The 21,123-nt window shown below is 40.4% G+C and overlaps 1 protein-coding gene across 2 annotated transcripts in view; it reads right to left on the bottom strand.

Moving 5' to 3' along the window:
- Nucleotides 1-1,372: 1,372 nt before the first annotated feature.
- ERGIC2 (ERGIC and golgi 2) overlaps nt 1,373-21,123 on the bottom strand; it is a 51,465-nt gene continuing 31,714 nt past the window's right edge. For both annotated transcript variants that reach the window (XM_075927361.1, XM_075927369.1), the window contains exons 7-15: nt 19,659-19,699; nt 18,278-18,379; nt 14,458-14,553; nt 12,118-12,173; nt 10,966-11,064; nt 10,080-10,177; nt 8,690-8,852; nt 6,789-6,868; nt 1,373-6,374 (exon numbers count right to left, since the gene is read on the bottom strand). In XM_075927361.1, the coding sequence (XP_075783476.1) occupies nt 6,309-6,374; nt 6,789-6,868; nt 8,690-8,852; nt 10,080-10,177; nt 10,966-11,064; nt 12,118-12,173; nt 14,458-14,553; nt 18,278-18,379; nt 19,659-19,699 (801 nt within the window). In that variant the 3' untranslated portion in view covers nt 1,373-6,308. The remainder of the gene's footprint in view (nt 6,375-6,788; nt 6,869-8,689; nt 8,853-10,079; nt 10,178-10,965; nt 11,065-12,117; nt 12,174-14,457; nt 14,554-18,277; nt 18,380-19,658; nt 19,700-21,123) is intronic.

Genomic DNA, 21,123 nt, shown 5'->3' with positions numbered 1-21,123 from the left:
GAAAAAAAACACCCCAACACGCCTTCTCTACCAATTTAATTCCAGTATATAGCCCTATTTGCCCGCAGATCTGTAGGGAATTTCAGCCCTACTTCTTCCCAGCAACCGAGATCATAGAGTCATTCCAATGAGCAAGCCACGAATAAGACTTCTGGCATTTCTTCCTCTATCACAAACTGCCTCATATAACATACAAAAATGAATGGGGCAATGATGTGGCTGCGTTATAAAATAAACCCACGGCGTGGACTCTCAACCATGGACAATCAATGCAGAAAGCTGGCACAATTACATTTTTATTTACCCTGAGGCTGACAGTCAGGCACCTAGAAACATGGTCCTTTTCCCCAGCCTTGCAGAACACTGGCCAGTGTTCTCAGAACAGCAGTGTACTGGTTGGTGTGCTGGAGCCGCTGTGCAACTAGGTTTGACACAAGCCAACAGCAAGTATGTTAGGGTATGTCTACACTACCCCGCTAGTTCGCACTAGCGGGGTAATGTAGGCATACCGCACTTGCAAATGAAGCCCGGGATTTGAATTTCCCGGGCTTCATTTGCATAAGCGGGGAGCCGCCATTTTTAAATCCCTGCTTGTTCGAGCCCCGTGCAGCGTGGCTACACGGGGCTCGAACTAGGTAGTTCAGACTAGGCTTCCTATTCCGAACTACCGGTACACCTCGTGAATCTAAGATCAGAAACACAAAATCTGTCAGGAGCTAGGAAAGACCTCACTGAAAAAGAATAATCTGCCACCCAAGCCATCAGGAGCATAGAGAACTGAGCCATGGGATTGAAAAAGGAGCAATTTCCATTGCCCTAATGAGTACTGCCAATCACAATGGCAACACTGACTAACTCAGGAGTCCCGCTGATCCCTGCTGAGGCAGAAGGCCAAATGCCATCATGCTAGATCGCTGGTGGGACAAATCGTGTTCTTAAAAGGTGGGTGGGAGATGTAGAATACATATGTTCAAGGATGTTTTGTCAAAATACCAGCTTACTCCCAGAGCCCCAATTCCAGGCCAGCAGCCAGCACTAAATGAATTTTGATGGAAGGGTTATTACATAAAAAAATTAATTAACTACCAAGGCAAGACTAAGTGCACATAGTACAATTGCTCTAAAATATTTTCACACTGTGGCGTACTTTAAGGCAGAGGCAAACCTTTTCATGGACCCTTTCCCTCCCAATCAAATAATTTTGATTCCACATCTTTCAATAAGCAGCTAGAGCGGATTAAAAATATTAAGGAACATAAAAGCCATGGGGGTGAGTATTCCAGTACAAAGCAAGGCAATGTAATTGCACTGCCTATTCCTTCCCCCTCCATCGATGGCTTTACTTATTTTTTTAAGTCGCAATGCTTTCCACTTTGCTTGCTGCCCCATTTTAGATTGCCTGACAGTTTTTTCCTGTCCTCCAATAAAACTGCTGCTCCTCCAGAGTTGGCGTAGTAGACAGAGAGGATCACAGCTGAGTTTATACCACAGAAATAGCTGTGGCAGACAGAAAGACAATAAGCAGCAAGGTAGAGATGTGTTGGCTGTTTTGAGTCAGACAGTCAAGGTAGTCTCTGAAAGCCCAAAGAAAACCTGGCACTAGGATATGGCTAAGAGAACATTATCTCTTCAGAATGAAATGCCTCACAATTGCCATTGAGCACAAGTGCAAAAGCAGCTCCACCTGGATGGAATTCACAAACCACCACAGGTCCAGGAACATCAAGAATACATATATAGAGCCAACATTACAATGGACTCCCCAAGTACCCACATCTGAACTCACAAATTAGGCACTTTTGCTTGGATGGTTTCTCACACCAGTGCCCTCCATGCAAGTATGTAATTTTCTTAATTCTACCCCAGAAAATGCCCCTTTGCCCCATTTCTTGTAGAAAAGAAAGTCTGAAATAGAATCTCTCCCTTGTCCAAGTGCCCAAATTATTCCCTTCACTTTGCCGTCTCTGAATCCAACCCTGTACTTGGAGCCATAGAGGCACAGGAAGAAAGCAAAGTGGTAGCGAGACTCAGAATCAATTTAGCTGTAATGATGGCAACCACATGCTGTAGTGAAGACATAGCCCAATCAGTTAAGTCAGGGGATTTGCAGGTGTTCAGCACTTCTTTAAAAAGAATCAAACCCCAGCTGGCCCTTAAGCTGTCAAGTAGGCTACTTTGGAAAATCTGGCTGCTCATTTCTCCCTGCCCTCATGAGTCCTCTGATTCAAGCTTTGCCAACTGTGTGTCATTTTTACTGCCCTTTATTTCTGCTATAGTCTTCAGCATGCAACAGCAAGAATTAACAGACCTTTTAATAACACTTTCTAGTTCTAGAATGTTGTCATCATTTCTGAACTATTCCGTCTCCTTACCTCTTAGAACATAATGCAGTTTCTAGGTGGAGGACACCTAAAAACCAACCATTCCGAGGGCTTTCATATGCTTGGAGCGTATGTCCAGGGTTGGCCAGAGATTTCTAGCAGTTGGGATGTAGGCTTAGTGTGGACACAATGCTACTCAAATGTTTTACTTGAGATTGCAGTTAACTGAAGAATTGGTCAGGAATCAGTAAGATGAATTTCAATAAAGACAAGTGCAAGTTCTACACTAAGGAAAGAAAAATCAAATGCACAAAGTAAGGAAAAACTTGGAAAGTATTTGTAGAGAGGACAAGAAGGAAGATTGGGCTGGATATTAGGAAAAACATTTTTAAGGACAGTTAAGTACTGGAATAAGCTTACAGGGGAGGTCATGGACTCCCCATCATTGGAGGTTTTTCAGAATTACATAGGTGTTTTTTCCTATCAGGGATGATTTAGATCAGGGGTGGGCAATAATTTTTGATGAGGGGCAACTCCAAGATTTTGGAAAGTGGTCGAGGGCTTCACTCTTCCATGATATTAATGGAGGAAATGCGGGGTCCGAGATGGAGGTTGGTTGCAGAAGGGAGCTTGGGGTACGGGATGGTGAGGTCTGGGAGGGAGTTTGGGTGAAGGAGGTAGTTGTGACCTAGAACAGAGGACTGGGGTGCAGGGGTTTGCATTGGGACCTAGGGCAGGAAGGGTTATGACCTGGGGCAGAGGATTGGGGTGTTGGATCTGGGATATGGATGCGGGGGGGGGGGGGGGGGGGGGGACGGACAGAGGATTGGGGAAGATAGGCACTGGAGTGCCAGACGCAGGCTCTAGCCAGGAGACTTCTCTGGCTGATTCCTGCTAGCAACTCAGCAGGGTTCTCAGGCAGCCTGCCTGCCTGCCCTTGCACAGTCTGCAGGGGCCATATGTATGTGTGAATAACTACTGAGTCCGGGGGGGGGGGGGGAGGTGCTTCATGTTTTTCAGCAGGAGCTCCCATTGACCAGAAACTAGCCAATGGGATTGTGTTGGGAGCAGGGGCAGCTCGTGAAGCCTCTCTCCCCTCCCCTCCAGGTTCACAGTTATGAAAGAGAAATGGGGCCAGCAACTGTTTTTCTAAGAGATGTGAGGGTGGGGCAAGCCAAGCAGGGAGCCTGCCTAGGGGTCCCCGCTGTGTCTGTGGGCCAGATGCAACCCACAGGCCGTATTTTGCTCAGGCCTGATCTAGATGAACTTGCTCCTGCCTCAGTGCAGGGGGCTGGATTAGGTGACTCCTCGAAGTCCCTTCCAGCCCTACATTTCTATGATTAAAGCTTGAATACTAGTCCAGCAAGTCAATAGGCATAGAGACCTCTCACAAACAAAATGTGCTTCAGACAATTTAAAAAAAGGGGACAAAAATCAACACTGGAATTAATCCAAACAGAAGTTGGAGGGAGAATAGTGTGCTAAAGTGGAAGCAGTTGGACATGCTTAGCGGGAATTTGGAGCTGAAGAACTTGCAAAGAAGTAACATTTAGAATGATTGACTCTCTTAATGGTTTAAATATTCCTTCCTGCAGATGTTTCCTCACACTTATTTGTGGCAATACGGAATTTATATTTTATATCCTTCTTTGCTCACAATCCTACCAACATTTGCCTAATTCAATAGGGCTTATTTTAAGATGCAGCTTCACTAGCTTCCTGTTTAATCTACCTTCTAGAACACACACTGAACAATGCTAGCATTCATATTGTTCAATGAGGAGCCCCACTCATACTTAGTCCTGCTCTTTTGCCCATCTACACAAAGCAAAGAAGAATTACAAGAAACTGTAGTAATAAGATGGCTTCCATCTACAACCCTTGTGTGCCTCCTTGCATCTACACAGAACAGCCATCCCAGGTATCGTTGCAATGCTAATTAGCTGCAACACTTGGCTCAAGGCCTTCAGCTCAGATCTATCTGAGTTGATATAGACTATAATGGTTTCACTTCAGTTTGGACATGAAGCAACTAGCACAGTAGCTACAATGGTACAACTGGTCCTGACTCCATCCCACATACTGAGCTTTGTATTTGAAAGTTACCAAAAGCCTCTACATGTAGCAAAGGCACAGAGCACTCCAGAAATGTAATGAACAGTTATCACAACTGCAATACAAAACTCATGTGAACACATACTAGACTGGTTCTGTCAAGAACGGCATTACTGTGTGGATACACTACACAACTGCAAGGACACGTGAGGCACTATGACATGTAATGCAGTCACTGTGTGAAAACTTCCTTGCTCAATATAGCCAACACCTTTGTCTCCCATCGCAGTCAATTTTAATCTATGCTAAAACTTTACCTTCTTCCTCAGATGACCTACCTTCCTCAATAATTTAAACAAACTAAGCACAGACTCTTCCTTTCCCACTCTTCTGCATAATTCTGCACTAGTAGCTTTACACAAATCAGGGTGGTGCAAACCAGTTTATTCTCTATGTATTTATATTATGTTCCTCAGAGAGATCCAAGCACCTTACAAAACATCAGTAAAATCAGAAAATCTGACCATCAGTTGCTTAGGCAGACATTTTATTTTACTCAATTTAGTCCTTTTGAGTGGAAGAGATATGGATATGGTGTGTAAGGCCAAAATCAGCACTAGCTCTTTAAAATAAAATCCCAGAGTGGGTGAGAGTGGGCTGCATATCTATGCCGCTTTTACCTCTTGGTGGAGTATCTGGATTTCTTAATTACATGTTTTGGTCAGTAATCAGCTATAGATTTAGTTCTTTAGTTTCCGTTATGTATTCTAGAAAAAAGCTACAGATGTTCCATTTAATAAAAGAAACCCCCTAAACTTTAGAAGTCATTAAAGTGTTAAGTCTTCTCCATCACCTATACTGCAGAGAAATGTTTAAGATTCTCCTCCATTTCCTGTTCCTTGGGGATTGTCTCAAACATACCCGGGGTGGTCTAGCAGACTCCTTAGCTGGCTCAATTTTCTTAGTTCTAAAAGACTTTGCTGTACTTAGCCATTTGTTCTTCAATTCTCTGCTCCCTCCTCTTTTCCTGCTGCTGGCACATAAGCTTTGAAAAATAAAAATGGGGAGAGTACATGCCTGTTCTTGAAAAGCAATAATGTGGCCCACAATCACAAGACATTAATTTCTTTCCTAAGCCATAGCAGAGAGGTGGTTTCTTACGTTCTGGAGGCCAAGTTTAGCAGTGGGATAGGAAAACAGATAACAATTCCAGTCAGTCACCTTTTCAACAGAGATTTACTTTTCCTGGTTCCTGAGCTCAAACACAAAGACAAGTGGATTGTTGCCAAAAGAGTGGCTGTGAGAAGAGACACAGAGAAACACGATTATTCCCTGTTCTGCAACACTCTTGCCTTTTGTACATAGATAATGCTGATACTGGATAAGGGCTGCTACTGCTGCAAATGCTATGGCTCTGGCCCAGTCCCTGAGGGCTCTCCTATTTCAGGATTTACAACAGCCCCCACCTCCATTAGCATAGTAGCTAAGCCTCCTCTACCCACCCTCTAAACAGATCTCATATCCCCTTTCTGAAAACCACCTTTGCTTGATGCACTGGATGGAACTCTCTGCATGCGCGTTAGCTTTCATAGGTGTTTGCCTGACTTCACAGGCCTGGACTTCCGGATCACCACACTGACACGCCAGTGCCCATGGCAGTTTTCGCAAAGACACTCAGTTTCACTGCAGTTATTGTCTCTCTTCAGCACTGCTTCTGCTAGCTCAAGAAGAGGTTGGCATCACAGGGCTTCCTGGCCTCTTTCGACTCCATGTGCACTTAAGAGACACAAATTACACAGACTATTTTTTTAGAAGGCTTGATTTTTGCTGCCCATCAGCACTGTCTCAACATATTGCACAATGTTTTCTTTATTATAAAAATTGTCCTCTGTATCAGGCAGAAAGAAAGAAAAAAAGTTTCCCCACGAGGTGCTAATGCAAACTGTTGTCTGTAATTAGAGGTAAGTGGTTGTTTATGTGGCCATCCGGAAGTAGGACCTAATCAACCGAAACAAAAACATTATTAAATACATTGTTAAAGAATTTCATCCATTGTATTTGCTTTTTTAGAAAATACACATTTCCTCCATTCTCTGCTTTTCTGTATCCTTAAACCCAAAAAAGTGTGTTTGGGGGGGCAGGGGGAGGATGTGTTCCTTGTGTAATCACTGTCCTCTTATGACAAATCTGACTGAAGACACATGCTGTTCAAAAGTATTTTTAAAATTTTTTGAACATGCTCTTATGGAAGTTAAGGGGAGTTTTACCATAGATTTAAAACAGGAACAGGATTAGGTCCAACGGGTATATTATTAAATTAGAATTAGCTAACTTTTAAAATGCTTTACTTTGCTTGCACACACTTTTTCCTATTACTTTAATTTCTATGATAAGAAAACAAAATATTCTTACGGGTGTACATTTGTGTGAGCCCAGTTTGAAGCGACAACAGACAATTTCCACTATGAATCTTCCAATGCTGTGTAAAATGCCTGTAATGTCAAACAGAGTTTGAGTTTTACATGGAATAAGATTAGAATGTGTAAAAGAGGCCAATTAAATAAAAGAGTAACATTACATCAAATTTAAATTTAAAATCTGTTTCAACACAATTCATCACCATGCATACACTGAAAAAAAAAAGTAGTAAAATTTTCTAAATATTTTCCATTTCCTTAAAAGACAATTTTGTTATTGTGAAATGGAAATCATTTTTCCATGCAAATGTGATCTTAAAAATCCAATTTCATTTCAGAAAAGCATCAGGGAATTAAGTTAATCAACAAGGAGATTCACATTTTACTATTTATTCATTGGCTTGGGGGGAAACAAAAATCAAAAGCTCCGATTAAGCCTGACCAGTTTATTACATCACAGATCAGAAAAAAAACCTCAACAGGAAAACTCAGTTTCCACAAGAAGCTGAAATCTGTTTTTACAAGTGTAGTTTTTAAATTGGATAGAAACCTATATGAACTCCACAAAAGTCTTCCATGTTGTTAGTCATGTGCTAACACGCATGTTGCCCCTTGAATGAACCAGAGATATACACTGAATAACCAAAGTTCCCAAATCTGACTCCAAACCAGCCATCACCCCTGCAAGGGGCACAACTCTGATACTCTGAGTCAGAGCTGTGATCTCTGATGAGCTTACAGAGCTAATGAAAGGCATTCAGTGAAGATATCCAGAAAAGTCACTCAAGCAAGGCAGGGAAAAAAGTAATTGTGTGGGAACAAGGTCATCAATAAAAAATAAAGTGGTTTCAGGTCTGAGGAAGGATGTGCCAATAATCTTTGTGTGGCTGGAGAAAACCAAATAACCCCAAAGTATCAATAATGGTTACAAGTTCAAAGACAACAGGGGATCAGAAACTACTGAAGTCATTAATTGCCTGTGTAATCTGGCTCATGATAATTTTTTATATTTCTCTAATTTCAAAAATCAGAGAAAACTATACTTCTGTGAACGACTCATTTTTAACCAGAACATGGTGGACCCTGTACCATTCTTCTGTTACAAAAGTAAAGTGCTCTATATTTGACAAGGGTTAAAGGATGGCCAATCCAAAAGAAAACTACTTTTGCCTGGGTTATGATAATTCATCATAAAACACTGTCAGCATAGACAAATATATTTAGTGAGGCAGAAAGTGTCCACACAAGACAGCTAATGTTCATGGGTTAAAAGTAACTGTTTCAACAGATATAGTTCAGAACAGTAAGATATTCTCCTGAAGTTAAAAGCAAAGGAACAATCATTTATAGTCAAAGAGGAACCTGATTCTTTTCTTGATTCATTATGGCCCTGGATAATCAGTAAATTAAGGTGACTCTTCAACTAAAGCTAATTGTTTCTCTCAAGGGCAAAATCCTATGGTTCATTCAAGACTTACCCAGGAAAAACCTAACAATGACTCTAATGGGAGTTTTACCTCAGTACGTTTTGGATAAGGTTAGCTCAATGAGCCCCTAACTTCAGTATATAGTCAAAGAGGATACCAGAGATCAGAAGGTTTTGTACTATATATCCCTGAAGTTTTTAAAAGAATGATTTTAGTTAGAAAACAGAAAAAGGCAAGTCCACCCCAAACAACAGTGTACTGAGATGTTCTATACACAGTATTAGACTGCCAGAAATCCATAGCATTTCATGCACAAACCAATATCTCAGCTGTTAATGGATACCTAATAACTTATTGCATGAACTCACAAAACAAGTAATGTAGCTAGGGTGAACAGTGTTGCAAAATCCCTTTAGCTGCAAAATCTTATCTACCTGGTAGGACACAAGAGGGAATGCATTGAGGTTACCTGTAGTTGAGAAAATTCCACCAATAATACCACAGAGTCTTACTAAGAACTGCCAGAAGGGCATGTGTTCTTCTGTTACTGTCACCATAAGAGAACTGATGTCATATTTCATGAATATCCCTGATACCCCATGGCTACCAGCTGCATGGTTAATCACTCTTTCCTGAGGACAAAGAGTAACATACACAAATTAGTAGTCTCACATCAGTCACATACACAGCAATACTTAAAGGACATGGTTAAAGAGCAACTTGTTAGGACAGTCATTTGTCAACATGAGACAATAGAGCAATAAGGCCGCACGCTGACTAGAACCTTTTAAAAGTCACCCATTAACTAGATTTTGATCAAAACAGAGATGAGAGATTATTTTATACTGTATATCTTTATGCTAGCATGTCACTATCCACTTTCCTGTTTACTTGCCCTTTATACTGCATTTTCTTCTTCATTACCCGTGACATGATACATCTGACACGTACCCAAAGACATTTGCTTTTATGCTGCCACACTGTGCTGCAAGGTCACATCTTTTTGCTGCCTACTATCTCCCACAGGTTTCTTTCAGTACCATCACAAGTCTGAATATCTGTGTTTCAATTTGTATCTTGCTAATATATTAGCTTGTATTTCCCAAATTCATTCTCATCTAATTCTCACCTCCCATGCTTCTTGTATATGGTTTCTTATATATGGTTTCTTATGGTATAACACTCCCAAATTCACAATGTTCTGCAAAATTAACATTCTTCTTACCATCACTACTTTCCTGCTTTTCTCTCATCTTTAAGATAATCAAGTATAAAGCAGTTTAAAACCTAGAATTCAAGTTTGCTTTAATGTTTTCAAGAGAAGAGAAAAGCCTTCCCACCACTAGTGGAAGCACTGTGGGGTTAGAGTGGCTTCCTGCTGCTCACTCCACCATAGCTACTGCCACATGTGTCCCTGTGGTCCAGGGCTGGGTCTCCATGTGCTGCTCCACCAGGCCGCAGGAACATACATGCCAGCAGCTGCACAGAGCAAGCAGCTGGAAGCCGCTCTAACCCCACTATGTAGCTAGTGGTGGTGGTGGTGGCAGGGCTTCACGGCATGTTTTAAATCCCCCAGGGGCAGCAGGCTGAGCCAAGGAATGTGTGGGCAGAGCATGCTGAGTGGCAAGAGGTCTGGGGGATGCAGGGGACTGGGAGTACAGGGGGCAGCAGGTGGTGAATTTTGGTGGAGCCCAGCCCTGGGCCATATAACTCACTGCCTATGGCAATCAATCAATCAATCAATCACAATAGTCACCAAGCCTCAGCCCGAATTATTTAAAAAAAAAAAATTCAATTACATATAAACTCACTAAAACAAAACCTTTCTTGAGGAGTGTTGATTTCAAACTGGGACTTACCCTTTCTGTCACGGAAAACTGGTGAGTTTCTGCTGAAATTTTATACGTATGGAGTTTTGTTGGCACAACTGTGATAAAATATTGGAACATCTGGTTGTCTAAAACAAAACAAATCTTACTATTGAATTAACACTAATTATAGAGTAAGAAATCATTGAATTAACACTAATTATAGAGTAAGAAATCATTTGAGAGAAAGATTCAACTTTTAAGCAAGTGTTTTTCTGGAAAGACCATTAAGAATATTATCTATTAAGCTCGGTCTATCCTGGACATTTTCATAGACATTCCAATGTTGCCCACACTGGTTTGGCTCCACTGATATAAATTTTGAGGGTTAGCCCATCTGACAAACTTTTGCATATGGCAGGCTTTCACATAGTTGTCCTATAGATTTCAGTTTGACTACTAAGTTTAGCATGTGCATAAATCTTTCCATGTCCCTACATTAGAGAAGTCACAGGTTGCTACTCCAGTTTTAACCACCATCTCACATAACACTGCACACAGAAGTAAGTCATAGGACAGTGATTTTAAAATTGCGGCTGAAGCCAATAGTCTGGCTACACAAGTGCTTTTAGTGTTGCGAACATTAGTGGGACTGAATTGTTTGGGTTTTCTTTGAAAATTTCCCTAGAGTAGACAGGTCATCAGAGAACTTATAGCAGATAATCAGCACTTCACAACATATTTATAATACAATCCCTCTTCATTCATCATCCCAGCAGAACAAAAACAACAAACAACTGAAATGATAATTAACTTATATATCAAAATGTAACATTTTTAAGTGGCAAAAATTTTAAAAAAAATGTTAAAGTAAGAACATTAGGTAAAAGAACCGCATCTCAAATACTAAATTACTTTTCCATCATGAAACACTTACGATCTGATGCAATTTTTTCTGTCCCGTCCAAAGGATTAATTATTCCTGGAATGAGCTCTCCAAAAGACAAATGATCAATTCTATGAGAGAAGTTGTATGCTGAAAGATAACATACAAGACAGCAAATGTAAAGGTTTATTTTAGTGAAATATGAAAATGTCATACATTTCTCACACACTTATTAAAATAAGAAAGGAATATTTAATTACCTCAGGATGGATATAAAATGTTATCAAGATTTGCACTTTTGTAAATATATCCACAAATCCAATTATGTATTTATTATAAGCGAAGCTTTCTTTATTGGCATCATCAATATTTAAAAATATAATACTTAATTTAAAATCAGAACTTTCCTGCAATTTATAGGTAATACGATGTAAATCAAAATGTACAGGCATTTGCAACAGCTGAGAGATAAAGGGTCAAGAAGCAACTAAGGAGAAATGGAATTCCTTTATAGTTCACATTTCAGACTGGCAAAAAGTATTGGGAAGATTGAACTGTCTTGTTAATTAAATTCACAGATTTATATAATGCAATAATTTTATTAATTTAGTTCCTATTCCTGCAAAGATTTATGTATACAATTCATTGCAATGGGAATACACACATGTACAATAAAATTCACATGGAAGCCTTTGAAGGATTGGAGGCTTAAACAGCAAAAAGTCAGGAAGCAAAGTACACACACACACACACACACACACACACACACACACAGTCTTGTAATCTAAACCACTGAAATAATTCTTCCTGAAATGTCAGACATTTTTAATTTTTTGTTGTCTAAATACTGCAGAGGAACAAATTCTCTGAAAAATACTGATTGATACAGTACACATTTAAAATCCAAGATATACTTTCATAAAAGCATTTTATAGTTATTTACATATTATTTTAGATATAGTTTTTACATTATGATTGTTACAGAATCAACATAAACAGACTGTGAATGTCAAATGCAGGAAAGATTCAAGTTAATTTGCAATATGCTATCCTGAAGCATATTCTTTCTTTTACAATACAAATTGCTCAACTAGAATATCTCAGCAGTAGTATATGTCCAATACTACACTTGTGTCCAAATCAGTAGCTAAGAGATGCTATGAACCAACAGTGGTTTTTGAAAGATAAACAGAAAAAGCTTACACTCATGGCTCACGAGGGCTGCCAAGTGCGCATGGCCTCGGGGATGTGGAATTGCCCTGAAAAAAGCAAAAGCATGTTTTATAGAGCAATGACTTAATACGTATTTACGAGAAACTCAAATAATAAAAATTGGGGTCTCTGATAAAGCAAATTGCTCTTTTCTCCTTGATTTAAATAAAACAGCTCTTTATAATGGGCAGTGATATTTTTATTGTTGCTCAGTAATGATAACCAGAATAAGACCTTAAAAAAAAAATCACAAGAGATCATATTAAGATCACAAAAATCCTCCAACACACAAAAAGCAGCTCAGGTTATTTTTAGAAACACCAATAGGTTTTGTCTATTTAGAAAGCTGCAAGAGAAAGGGTACGTCTAGACTATCGCGTTTTGTTGACGGAAGTTTTGTCGACAGAGACTGTCGACATAGAGCGTCCAGACACATTGAGTTCTGTCGACAAAGCAGCTTGCTTTGTCGACAGAACTCCGTAGTCTGGACGCAATGTTACAGGCAATAACACCTTCTGTCGACAGAGTTCTGTCGACAGAAGGTGTTATGCCTCGTAAAATGAGGTATACCAGCGTCGACAAAACTGCTGAGTTCTGTCGACGTTATGTCGACAGAACTCAGCGGTAGTGTAGACGCTGGTGTAGTTTTGTTGACAAAAGTCCACTTTTGTCGACAAAACTAGGTAGTCTAGACACACCCAAAGGCTTGTCAGATCCTGACATGGTCCAAATACAGTGAAGGAAAAACCTGTAACAGCTCAAGTTGCTAATGGTTAATATGGGTTTCCCTTCACTTGCCCCATGACTAGGCAGATTATCAGATTCATCTGCGGGGCTCTATAGTATGTGCATTGGGAGAGGTTGCAAGAGCGGGAGGAAAGAGAAGGAAAACAAAGGGAGCAACAGAATTGAACTGGGCATGGTCTGGAAAACTGGCACACTTCCCCAATCCCTCTTCACACTCACAAAGTTTTACTTCTAGGCGTGCTTCTACTACCTAACGACTAGTGTGAGGTTTCCCCCTAATAAAATTAAAGAAATCTTCCTCCACATTTCAGACATTAGAAGTAGAGTGATTATCTTAAACAGATGCATTTTGGAGAAATGGAAGGTGGGAAGATAAAAGATTGGGAGAGAAGGCAGTAGAAGGCTACAATAATCAAGGCAAGAGATGACAGATACATTTACAAGGTGTTTAGCTGTGAGGACAATGATAAAGCTAATTTTTCGTAAGAAGGAAGCAACAGGATTTAGCAAACACAGAGCTATGAAGGGGGTGAGAGAAGAGACAAGTTATGCTAGAACTGTGTTATTTTGTAAACAGGATGACAGAAGAGATGGCAATGGAGACAGCATGGGAGGAGAGAGATCAGAGCTTCAGGTTTGGACAGACAACTTGAGAAGGCAGCTAGATATCCATATCAGTGAGGCAACTTGAAACACAAGACTAGACAGAGGTGCAGATTTTAGATTCACCAAGAAATGGTAGTTGAAATCACAAGGGAGGATATGGTTATAGAATGAGTCCATAGAACAAAATGAGCAGGTTGTGCAAAGAACTCTTATGGACATCAGACAGGGATAAAGAAGAGAACAAGGAGCTGTTTAAGGAGATATGTTGTTGTTGAGGTTGGCAAGTACGTTAAAGCATAGTCACAAGCAAAGAAAGGGTCATAATAGAGACCATAAATGTCCTGGGCACAAGACACCTCTAATCATGCTAGTGCACAATTATCTGGCTTGGTTAGAGGCATACATTTCCAATACAGATTTCTGGTTTCAAGTGTTTACAAGACAACACAATTACAGAAGCATGTTAGGAAACTGTTTTCCACCTTTAGTCATGATTCTCTAACCTGCTTTTATAACTATTATCTCAGCCATATAACAATCAAAAATCTGTGCTCAAAAAAAAAAATCTGCCTTTACCATGAGAGACAACTGTGTTCTTGCACAGTCAGGAGTACAGTAAGAATGGGCCCAATGAGACAGCAGGAAAGTACAAACATTAGCTGTCACGTTATCACATTAACAAAAGACACTAGTTAATCCAGTTAGCTGTAATGGTTTAATTTATGGATTTATAACAAGAAGCTACTTCAGCAGATATTTCAAAGAGTTTCCATAGTTCATTTTGACTATAACCGGACATGAAGAAATATGATGTTTAAAATTAAAGATACTATATGAAAAATAAAACCAGAAATGGAATCTGTATTATAATAAAAGCAGCTAACTAGGAAAAGTGAGTCAAAGAAAGGTTTTTGCTTAACTATACACATATCTGTCTTGGTCAATTTGTGGAATATTCAGTAAGTGAAAAGAACATACTTGCCCACAGTTATGTGAAAATTCCCTGCCACTTTATTGACATAGAGATGACCATGAATTCTGCATGCATCTGGAGGCTGTAATGAATTATCCTCCCTGTTTGAGCAGGAAACAAGGAAACAGCTTAAATCACAGCAATTGAGATAATTTTATACTGTATGTAGGTAAAAAAAATAGTACTAACAAAATTTAGAAGACCAAATTCTTCTGCCATGGAAAATAAACATTTTAATACAACGTAGATTTTCAGGAAAAGGAAAACTGGCCATAATTACAAACTATGAGTTTTAAAGCATCTAGACTTCTATCTTAACAAGCACATTTTAACGTAGATTGTCATGGCTCCTTCCCCACTCTGGCACGATGAATGCAGAAGTGGGGGCCAGAAAAAGTACCCCAAAACCTTATCTACCAGGCTTTGGTATAAAGCTTCCCCCCAAAATCTTAACAACCTAGATTTTGGGAATAAAACGCTGCTGCCACCACTCAAATATTAATAAAGCAACCAGGAAGAAACTACTTGGGAAATCTCACCCCTAAAGTACAAACCAGGACCCAAAAATTAACCAATATCAGGTTAATAAAAAGAAAAGAGAAAGAACGTTTATTATCACCACAATACTCCTGTTGCAAGCATAATGACTAGATGGAACAATAACAAAATAAAAAGGAGAAATTTACCATGGGCCAGGGAACTTAGTTACAAAGGACAGCAAAACCCATTTTTTAATGCACAAACCAGATCCCATTTCCCAAACCATAAAACAATAAAAACGGATTTATCTAAACTTTATCCTACTTACAGACTGTGAAGAGTATTTTCTTAGAGGGAGACATTCTGTCCCCCTCAATAACTGGAGAGAGAAACCCCGAACAAACGAGGGAAAAACCCAAAAATTCCTTTGTCCCCATTTAAAATTCCTACCTGCATTCCTATTGGCTGAATCTACCTGGTTAAGTAAGGGACATAGTTAACCCATTAGTCCCCAAGCTGCTGGCTAACCCTCATGATAATGATACGCCCCCCCAAATCACAGATGGTGCTGGACAGCTTCTGGCCACACTGGCTGTGATTTCTTCCTAGAGGTCTGAGATAAAACATAATAAATACATATGTGCGCACATGCATGCACACACGCACACACGATAATAAATTGAGAGCAATTCACTTTCTAAACACTATTTTGGCCAGTCAAGAATAGGCTCAACACATCACTCAAATATGTGAACCTCCTACAGGATGAGGCTAATCGAATAGAGCTGTGGCAATTGCAGAGAAGACTCTCTCAGACCCTAGGGATATCTGCCACCCTAAGAAACATTTTTCAGCAACTCAGATTGAAAATTATTTGTTCAGGTAATACATTAGTGCTGGCCATGGTGAACATGACAAAATATTTTTAAAACAGTTGTTGAAAGCTAATTAATGACCCTGTCTCAAGAACAGTTTTCAAATTCTGTTTTTAAGAACTTTTACTCACATTTGCTGGTAAAACCATGTCACCTGAAATAATTTCCACATCTGTTCCTGAAAACAGTTTGTTAAAACAGGCCAAAGTATAGTTCAGTGGGGCCTCAGTTTCTGGCACTAGGTTAACAATGTAAAATCCCATTTAAAGAGTTAATCGGTTAAACAATGGCTACGTCTAGACTGCATCCCTTTTTCGTAAAAGGGATGCAAATTAGACGTATCGCAATTGCAATATGTCTAATTTGCATCCCTTTTACGAAAAAGGGATGCAGTCTAGACATAGCTAATGTGTTTAACTAGTTAACTGGGATCCAATGGGTACCACTCCAGGAGGGCTGCTGGTGCACAGTGCGCCGTGGGCGGAGGCTGCTCCAGGCACCATTTAACCAGTTACCCCAGTAAGCATGCCAGTGAAGCATGCTTCACAGGTAACAGGTTAACCTTTTAAATCCCTAACTAGTATGTGTTAAACGGGAGCATCACTTCTGAACATTCTTGAGCCATGGCCTAAGGTGACAGAATACAATCGATCCCCAGACATGGGACAGGACACAACAGTGTAGTAACTATGGGCGAGAGCATTTATTGGAATTGAAATAGGAGAAACTTTTTTTTTTAAACTTACACCAGACATTGCGTAGACAGTAAACTTTCAGTATATTATTCATAGGCTTTTTTTTAAATAAAGAAAAATGCAAATATGCTATTGATAATATTTTTTATTTATACAGGCTGGGCCTCCCTGGTCCAGCACTGTTGGGACCTGACTGGTTCCAAACAAGAGAATTTGCTGGACAAGGGGACGTCTCCTGCCACCAGCCCCCAAGCACAGCAGGCACCCTGCTGCAACCTCTGCCACCCACAACCTGGCTGGGCTGCTTGCCCAGCTGCTGCTGGCTCCCTGGGCAGCACAGGCACTGGCTCCTGCTGTGGGGATCTGGCCCCACAAATCCAGGGGCAGCCACGGGGCTCCGGCTACAGCTCCATGCATCCAGGGACAGCCGTGGGGCTGCAGCCCTGGCCTTGTGCTTCACTGGGCTGCTGCGGGGCCCCATCCAACCCCATGGTTCTGGGGACTGTCACGGGTGCTCCAACCCTGCACGCCTAGAGGGTGCTAGGAGAGTCTGGTCTCAGCCCCAAGCTGCCGGAGGCTGCTGCAGGGCTCCAACCGCATGCTGATCCAAGCTGCCAGGAGATTCCAGCCCTGCACTGTCCCCATTCCGGCTGCTGACCCTGTTACCCCAGCCCAGCTGGCCTTCTTGCCCTTAGGCTCCTGGGCTCTCTGGGACAGGAGCATCCATGGTGCTACCAGACAATGGATGTTGCCAGACCAGAAAGTGCTGGTTTTTGGAGGTAGAGTCTGTATTAAAAATGCAAGTGCCAGATTAGACAGGTAAAAACCAGGAACCCCTGTCAATGGCTGAAATGAAAGAACTGAAACAGAGGGCTCTAAAATTGTTTTATATAGGAATTTTATCCAAATAATTAGATACAATCTATTTAAAATATGCAAAATTTTGGAAAGCCAACTATAAGAGGTATAACATGACAGGGAGGGTATGTCTACACTACCCCGCTAGTTCGAACTAGCGGGGTAATGTATGCATACCGCACTTGCTAATGAAGCCCGGGATTTGAATTTCCCGGGCTTCATTAGCATAAGCGGGGAGCCGCCATTTTTAAATCCCCGCTGCTTCGAACCCCGTGTAGCGCGGCTACACGGGGCTCGAACTAGGTAGTTCGGACTAGGGTCCTATTCCGAACTACCGGTACTCCTCGTGAAACGAGGTGTACCGGTAGTTCGGAATAGGCACCCTAGTCCGAACTACCTAGTTCGAGCCCCGTGTAGCCGCGCTACACGGGGTTCGAAGCAGCGGGGATTTAAAAATGGCGGCTCCCCGCTTATGCTAATGAAGCCCGGGAAATTCAAATCCCGGGCTTCATTAGCAAGTGCGGTATGCATACATTACCCCGCTAGTTCGAACTAGCGGGGTAGTGTAGACATACCCGTAAGTAGTAAGTCTTGAATCTTGTCAGGTGCTGTACACAGTAATGATAAAGAAATACAAATTCCTTTATATACAAGAGTAACCCTTCTGGCAAGCTTTTGCTGACACACGAAGGATGTAATTAAAATACAATCCAGTTCAGAATGTTATTGATTTCTTTACAGCCCAGACCAGCAAGTCTCTATAACATGAAGACTAAGGTTTGGATTCAGGGAAACCTGAAGCAAGGAAAAGGCAATCAGGTCTCTTTCATTATAACTTTGCTTTCCTTATTTCATTTCTGAAGATAATCAGTCATGAGAAAAGTGAAATCAGCAGCACACAACCATTTCTCTCTTACCTTGGTGGCAGTGCTGTTGAAGCACTTTTAAAAGCACTTTTGAATATCACATCTTGAAGGGAGTGTTCTTCCTGCAGCCTACTCTGAATTATTTGAAGCATCCTAAAGATCATACAGATGAGTACAGCAAGTATGAATGTATACAGCAGAGTAAGGGAAAATAAAATCATAGTTACTATCAGGTACCTTAGTTACATATTAAAACCACTCATTCAGCAAAAGGATGGTATGTTAAATACTGACATAAGCCAAATATTATTACTGATTACATATACACAATTTTAAAAATAAAAATACTAGTGTTGGACCCACCACAGTATAGCATTAGGAAGGTAAAACTAGACAAAGATTCACAAAGAATTAAGTATTAATTTCAAGAAGATTTAGATTCTGTAGCAGAGCTTTTAGAGGAGGAATGGCACAATTAAGTTTTGTTGGTGAGAAAGACAAGTTTTCAAACTTATGCAGAGCTCTTCTTCAGAGAAATACTTAAAAGCTTCTTCCTCTCACCCACAGAAGTTCCTCCACTAAAAAGAGATTACCCCCACCCATCTTGTGTCTCTACCATGCTGTAGCTGTCGGTTCCAACAACACTGCATATAGTTTAGGCTGGCAGAGCCAATCATTCATTTACCTTCGCAGTAGAGCCATTGGTAAACTCAGAAGTTTGGGATTCCATACTCACATCCCTCCTCACTGCCATCTCAACCAATTCCAAAAAGAGCAAATAAGAATGAACCCTATGTCTTAATTCATACGACACCAAGTACTGCATGCAATCTTCAGGGTCTCACATTAAAGCACATATGCACTTGTCTGCTTACTCCTGTGTGATACAGTACATTGGAGCATTTCTCTCATTGTCTCCCCAGATGCATCAAAGAGTTATTGCAGGGAAGGAGAGAACAACAATAAACTTTAAGTACTAACACTAAACTTCAATTGTGGAAGGTGGTGAGTTATTTTGCTTTAATGACTGACATACCACTAAATGTGGCAAATGGAGTTTTATAAAGAGAGACTACCAGGACTACTACACGTGTAATTCAACTAAATAAAATGAATCAGGTCTGGTTTATTACAAGGACTGATAGTTCAAATATAAAACTATTTTTTGAAAAATGAAACAGCACTCATTCATGAAGATACTGAATGCTGGCTGGCCAGCTCTAAAAAGCCAGATACAAAATAAACGGCCTTCAGTTTCAGCAAGCATGTATGGGCAACCTGTGCACATATAACATATAGGCTTTAAAAAAGAACAACGTGAGTTAGATATACGGAGAGTATATTCTCTGAGCTATTTCCAGAGACAAAAGAAAAGCAGGCCTATCATTGTCCAACCTACACATTCACATCAGTCTTTAGCTTCATCTATTACCTCTGCCACTCTCTTTGCTGGGGACTGAGATCAAATATTACCTGAAACAAAGAAGAAAACATATAGTAACAAATCACCAAAAAGCAATACTAATGACTCCACGCCATCAAAGTTCTCTCCACAAAATTCAGATGAGAAAAAAAAAAAAAAAAAAAAGGAGATTTAATAATAATATTTTATTTTGTGCTACAAGATATGTCTACTTGGCCAGTCTGCAGGAAACCTATGTGCACTTTAAATTTTAGTTTTTTATTAGTTAAATCTAACAATGTGTAACTACAAGGCAGATTTTTCATAATGTTACATAATTCAAAAAGTAGCAACTATAGTTAAAATACAGAAGAAGCAAGAGCAGTTGCTGTCCAAAACTAAACAGTATTAAACAAAGTTTGATATTGGTGTATTGAGATCTCACCCTACTACGTGGCAAACAAACTATTAAACCATTTTAACCTTTTATTACATGTACAGCAAAAGAGGAAAAACAGCTAAAACATTTGAAATGTAAAGTATGACTTTCATTTTAACAACATCTTTTGTTCCCTTTCCCTCTAGCTGGAGAGTTTTTACTGTCCACTCTATTAGATGGTACTAAAGATGGTAATAACTCTCCTTTTGGTGAAAAGACAAGAACTTAATTGAGATGGGCTAGAACTGTGGTTACTGCTGCTGTTAGACTGACCTCATTTCCAAGAACACAGAATAAGAGAGAAGAACAGCAAAATTGAAAATGTGGCTTCTATCTCTAGTATTGACTTTAACTTGTAAACCTCATTGCTGGGGGGAGGTGGGAACCAACACAGCACATGCTCTCATTAACTACTCTGAGATCTGGCACACTCAAATCAGCGTTGGGCTGTTTAGGATATTTCTTTTAGCTACTTCTTTCTGGACAAAGGCTGACAGTAGTGTTACAAAATACACAGTCTTGCCCAGCTAAGAGACTCTGGTTAGACAGAAGGAAATAGGAATAGAAGAAACAAGCTTGTGAAATGAAAAACAAAACAAACCCCACATCCCAGGTACTATTCGGGATTCAACTGGAGCTGGTAAAAGTGTCAGTGTCATCTGGGTCCCAGTCTGTGGCCTGGTATCGTCAGGACATCTCTTAGAATTGGAACGAGGGAAGCCTGGGGTCCCAGAAGACCGTGAGAGTGGCAGCCATGATAGTAAAGCTCACCCCAGTAACCTCTTCCTGTCCTTTCACAAAGGTTGGGTCTTTCAGGATTCACAAAGGGAATGGTGATCAGAATAGCCTATCCTCTCATTATGTTGTCCACGAATTAACCAATTTTGGTTCACTGAGTTCCAGACCCCCAATTTCTTGTTTATCTAGCATGATCTTGAGTTATACATAAGCCTTTCTGTTTGGACTAATTTGATATGTCTCCCTTTTTAAGCAGGAGCTGGAGACTTAAGAGACTGGAGTGAGCCTCCAGAGTCAGCAGAGCCCCAGGGAGTGACT

Source organism: Pelodiscus sinensis, chromosome 1, assembly GCF_049634645.1.
Source record: "Pelodiscus sinensis isolate JC-2024 chromosome 1, ASM4963464v1, whole genome shotgun sequence".
Lineage (NCBI taxonomy): Eukaryota > Metazoa > Chordata > Testudines > Trionychidae > Pelodiscus > Pelodiscus sinensis.
Note: the sequence above shows the minus strand (reverse complement) of the source record. Positions and strands in the feature narration are given on the sequence as shown.